Source organism: Aquila chrysaetos, chromosome Z (assembly GCF_900496995.4).
Source record: "Aquila chrysaetos chrysaetos chromosome Z, bAquChr1.4, whole genome shotgun sequence".
NCBI lineage: Eukaryota > Metazoa > Chordata > Aves > Accipitriformes > Accipitridae > Aquila > Aquila chrysaetos.
Window position 1 is genome coordinate 8,226,816 of NC_044030.1, and position 4,807 is coordinate 8,231,622.

Below are 4,807 nucleotides of genomic sequence, written 5' to 3' on the forward strand. Positions count from 1 at the left end.
GCGGTCCTCCTTTGCGGATCCTGGTGTGGTGAGAGAGGTCCACCCCAGTGGCCCCTGGGGGATAAGAGGGGCTGCGTGTTGTCTTGTGAACCACGGCTTCGGGTGGCTTGCCCTTGTGGCCCGGGGTGGACCTCTTGTTAAGGGAGAAGCTGCCGCCCCAGCGTTCACACACCAATCAAGGAGTCGCAGGCGCACCAGCCGAGACTTTACCGGCTAGGACCGGAGTCCCTGCGAGGGCAGCGGGCCCCTCCAGTGAGCCGAGGGGTGCCCCTTTCGACTCCTCGCACACACACGCTCACCCTCGGGTGCTGCTTCTTCCCTCAGGCTCGACCCTAGGTTCCCCAAAGCAGAATCCCTAATCGAGGCCTTCAGAAGAAAAAGCGTAACGTAGTCTCTCTACGGCGCACAGATTTAGAGAGCTCGAGCTGGTTGCCCTGGGGACAAAATCCCTGGGCGATTGTATCCTCACGGTCAGAAGTTCCTGGCCCTCACGCCATAGTCTGGTCCACGAGCAATATTCGGGTCTGGGGTGTTCTTCTCTCTCATTGGGTCCTTCTCCTCGCCTCTAGGCAGGTTCTTGCTCTTCCCTGGTTTTCAGGCTAGTTGTTACCTCGTCTCCTTTTCCCGGCTCAAACCGGCTCTGGGGCGTTCCGAATCATCGTCTTACGTCTCCGGTCAAGAGAATAGGTCAAAGTTAAGCGAAAGCATTGAGAAAGCTAGGAGTTCTGCTTTACCATGAACGACTGCTTGCAAGCAGCTAAACCACGCCCTCGAAGCCCTCCAGAATATAACAACAGCCTCTGTAATTTACATCCCCTCCTGTGCTACCGTAGCCCCCGAATCTTATCCCGGGATTGCCAGGTGCTGTTCGGGTCTCATTCCGGGGCGGCCCGTGTGCTCCCGTAGCTCAGCTTTGCCGCCTTCCGCAACACTCTCCAGCCCTGTTCTGAGGGCGCGAAGCCCCGTCGGCATTAACGCCCGTTCCTTCCCGGCTGCCGAGAGTTTCTGCGTGGCCAGCCGAGCGGGGCTGAGTTTGAGATACGCAGGCGGGGAGTGTCAGCGCAGCAGCCTGAGGTGCCCGGTGGGGCTGCCCTGCCCACGCTGGGGCCAAACGTGGGTGGGTCCACCTCTGTGTGACACGGAGGTGGCTGCTGCGGCGGGTCCCCGCAGGCCTGTGTGACACGGCACGGTGTCACAGTGGGACACGCGCATCAGAGCGGCAGCTCCCGCTCCCCACCGTGCCTCTGTCCACACTCCCCGGCGAGGCCTGGGCAGCGCCAGGGCTGCTCTCGCCAGTGCTGTGCTCCGCAGGAGCTGCCCTGCTGCCAGGAGGAGGCGAGGGGAGGCCGTGGGAGAGTGTTGGAGACGCCGCTTGGGGAAGTGGCGAGGAGGAAGGAGAGGAAGAGGAGGAGGAGAGGAGCGGAGGGGTTTTGCAGCAGGACGAACACCTCTTGCCCAGCTGCTGCGGTGCAGGGGGGCAAAGATGATTAAGTACCTGCTCTTCAAGCCCTTGGGGCCCGAGGATCTGCCAACCCTCAAGGAGCTCACCACCAGCGGTGAGGCCCCCTTGCAGGAGCGCTGTGGGAGCCCAGACGAAGTGGAGATGAGCTGTGGAAACCCTGAGGCTGGGGCTGGGGCTGGGGCTGTAGCGGGGGTCTTCTGGAGGGGACCGGCGGCTGCAAGGAGAGCCCTGCCTGATGGTGCCTTGGGGCTCGAGGGTGGCCTGGGTGGTAGCCCAGGCCTCTAGCCGCTTGCCCGTGTCAAAGGGCGGGATCCCCTTCCCAAAACACTCCTGATGCCCGCCTTTTGCCCCCAGGCCTCTCCGGGGCACAGGGCGGGCTTCTTGGAGGCCGGGGGTGGTCAAGAACGCAGCCGGGCAGCCCCGGCGCTGCGAGCGTCTGCTCAGGGCGAGCGGCGGCTTGAGCGCACTCCGCTGTCGCCTCCGGGGGCGGGGGGAGTGCTGGATGGCTGTCCGTTGCTGACTCGGAGCATGGCATCCTTTCCTTTGCTTTCCAGAAATCTGCAAAGTCTGGGCTGGCGCATCTAGGTACATCCGGAGACAGCTCTTGCAGAAGAGGGTGAGCCTTGCCTCCTGCCCGTGGCCCATCCTGCCCCTCCGGGCCCCCGGAGCAGGGCACGACGTACCATCCCCAGGGCCGCGTGAGTCGTCTGGCAGCCTTCCCGCCTCTGCGCAACGCTGCCAATGCTCCCCCTCCTTGCTTGCGTTTTCAGGCGGTGGAGATCGGCGTTGGGACATTTGCGCTCGTCCCAGCGCGTGCCACGGTGGGAGAGGACAAGGCTTTGCCCGTTGAGAGACCCGTGTTCCGGCCGTGCAGGCTTCTGAAGAAATTCTACAAGCTCAAGTGTGCAAAGACCAAAATTCCTGGTAAGAAGACGGGTGCTTCCCCTGCAGAGCCCTTGCGTTCGGCTTGCTGCCGACACCTCTGTGACATGGCCGCGCAAAGGCTCTTCCGACCTGGAGAGCGCCGAGCGTGGGCACGCGTACGGCAACCCAGCGGCCTGCCCCTCCCCGGGGAGCCAGCCTCATCTCCCCAGCTCACCCTCCGCTCCAGCTGGTTGCTCGCAGCAGGAGGCAGAGCTTCTCTTTGCCTTCTCCTGTCCGCCAGGTCCACTCCGGAGACGCGGCCGAAGCTGAAGGGGGAGCGCTCTCCAGCAGAGCGTTGCCCGAGGGCTGGGCGCCGATGGCAACCTAGTCTCAGAGTCGGCTGAACCGCAGTGGGAGCGACTTGGTTGCTTTGCGCTTGTTTCCTAGACGAGACGCCGTTCGTTCAGCTGGACTTCGAGCAGATTGCCGCCGAGATCCACTTCCGCCGAGAAATCGTGGAGCGGTGCATACACGAGACCCTGCTTTTCTTCGCTGGGGCCCTCCGAGACAACAAGGAGGTGGAATTCTCCTTCAAGGGCATCGGCATCCTCGCCGTGCGAAGAAAAGTGGTCAGCATGACCTTCTTGGACGACTGCCTGCTGGAGCTGGATGGCACGGGCAACATGCTGGCAGCTCTTCTCGGGGTGAGCTTGTCATTTCTGCGGGGCTCCTCCTCGGGGCTCTGTGGCAACGCTGTCGAAGCTCTCTCCAGCTGCTTTCTGCTGGCTGCCGCCACCTGCCTCGCCACCCGGCCTAGACACGCTCTCGACGAGCTAGGCCAAGTCTCGGCAGCGCCTCGGCCCCTTCGAGGGAGGGGCTAATGACATCGAGGGAGAAGGTGGCGCGAGGCTTCCTGAGAGGCAGCCTTTGCGTCTCTGAGCAGCGAGACGGCTGGCCGCCTTTGTGAGCAACCAGCCCGTGTCCCGGGCGTCTGCTGATACGTCCCTGTCCCCTTGCAGGACTCCAAGATGATGCGCACCGTGGCCTTCGCGGGCAAAAAACGATTTTAGTCGGCTCAGTCGAGACGAGGTCATCACGCTGCCAAGGTGAGCAGGACGGCTTCTGCCGGCCCCAGCTGGTCAAGGAGCAGCTGCTCAGCCCCTGCTGTGGGGGCACCCTCTTGCCGAGGCTCCTCTCCTGCCAAGCTCGGGCAAGACCAGCTCCTTCCCGGGAGAGCTTCCCGGTCTGCCCGCTGCTCGCTCCTCGCCGGGCCGCCTGCTGCTCGCTCCTCCCCGGCTTGGCGAGTGCAGACGAAGCGGCCAGTCCGCTCTCGACGTGCCCTGAGAGAGGGAGAGGCGGGAGGGTGTGCGGGGGCAGCAAGGAGGGCGTGTGCTGCGATCACCAGCTTTCTGGCGGGAAGGCAAGGAAGCACCGGCAGAGGCTGCTGGAGACGGTGGGGGCCCCTCAGGTGCCACAGAGAGCCGCGGTCCTCCAGGGACTTGGCAGCGGCTCCCACGGGTGCCTGCCAGCAGCTGATGAGCGCCAGCCCCCAAGGGAGCGTGGTGCCCTTTTGCCCAGCTGGTGCCTTCCTGTTTTCCAGGCTTGCAGTTGAGACCCCCCACCAGCCGTCGGCCCCTGCGATTTCTCTGAAGCCCAGGAGAGAGCCGGCGCCTTGGGGCGGGGGTGCCCGCAGAGGTAGCGTCCCAGCCGAGTGCTGGCCGGGGGCTGTGGGCGCTCCTGTCGGGCCCGCAGGGTCCCAAAGACGCTGTTGTGCTGTCCTCTTGCCTCCCACTTGCAGTGAGCGTGCTGGACCCGGTGTTCCTGGCTCAGCGGAGGGTTTCTCTAGCCAGGCAGCGGGCGAAGGAAGGCGAGCGGGCGACAGCCACGGAAGCTGGCCAGGCCAGGTGAGCCCCCCCAGGAGGAGCGGTGTGGCTGGGGGCGCGGGGGCACACCGCGCCCCGGTCGTAGTGCGAGGGAGGTGTTTCCCTTGGCCGGGGGGCTGCCTGCGCCGATGCCGAAAGGCCCCGGAGACGTTGTCCTGCCGGACACGCGGTCCTCCTGCCGAACCGCCTGGCGGTGCCGGAGCCGGAGCCGGAGCCGGGCGGCAGGCTGCGAGCCCGTCCCGGAGCAAGCGGCTCAGACTGGGCTCCCGCGAGCTCAGCCTGCCGTGCCTCTTCAGAGTCCTGCCAGTAATCCGGGAGAAGTCCCAGGAGGAGCCGAAGCAGCCCAGACCTCCAGCTCAGCCGCGGTTGCAGCTCCCTGCGCGTGTTCCGCAGCCCTCGGGAACGGTACGCCCTAGGGATTTGCCAGCCCCGCGTCACGTCTCGGGCTCTGGGCCAGGGCAGAAGAGGCGGCAAGAGCTGCCCGCCGTCCCGGCCCTCCCACCCTGCCCGAGCCCGAGGAGACTAACGCCGCCTGCGCGGCGTGTGCCTGGCCTCCAGGGAACGGGCTCGCTCCGCACCGAGAGGGCGGAAAAAACGG

The 4,807-nt window shown here is 65.3% G+C and overlaps 1 protein-coding gene and 1 long non-coding RNA gene across 2 annotated transcripts; both read left to right on the forward strand.

Annotated features, from left to right (window-relative positions):
• Window positions 1–1,441: 1,441 nt before the first annotated feature.
• On the forward strand, window positions 1,442–3,207 carry LOC115336662 (coiled-coil domain-containing protein 81-like). The gene is made up of 4 exons (XM_030004024.1): window positions 1,442–1,556; window positions 2,017–2,078; window positions 2,233–2,386; window positions 2,774–3,207. Exons 1-4 carry the CDS (start codon window positions 1,484–1,486, stop codon window positions 3,205–3,207), a joined length of 723 nt encoding a protein of 240 aa, XP_029859884.1. The 5' UTR covers window positions 1,442–1,483.
• A 180-nt stretch (window positions 3,208–3,387) lies between these two features.
• On the forward strand, window positions 3,388–4,215 carry LOC115337391. The gene is made up of 3 exons (XR_003922125.1): window positions 3,388–3,432; window positions 3,927–4,021; window positions 4,125–4,215. It is a non-coding gene; the product is annotated as an uncharacterized LOC115337391 (long non-coding RNA).
• The last annotated feature ends 592 nt before the right edge of the window (window positions 4,216–4,807 follow it).

Coding starts and splice junctions, on each gene's coding strand:
- LOC115336662 (XM_030004024.1), top strand. CDS start 1,484: ATGATTAAGTACCTGCTCTTCAAGCCCTTGGGGCCCGAGGATCTGCCA. Junction 2,079..2,232: donor GACAGCTCTTGCAGAAGAGG/GTGAGCCTTGCC, acceptor TTGCGTTTTCAG/GCGGTGGAGATCGGCGTTGG. Junction 2,387..2,773: donor TGCAAAGACCAAAATTCCTG/GTAAGAAGACGG, acceptor CTTGTTTCCTAG/ACGAGACGCCGTTCGTTCAG.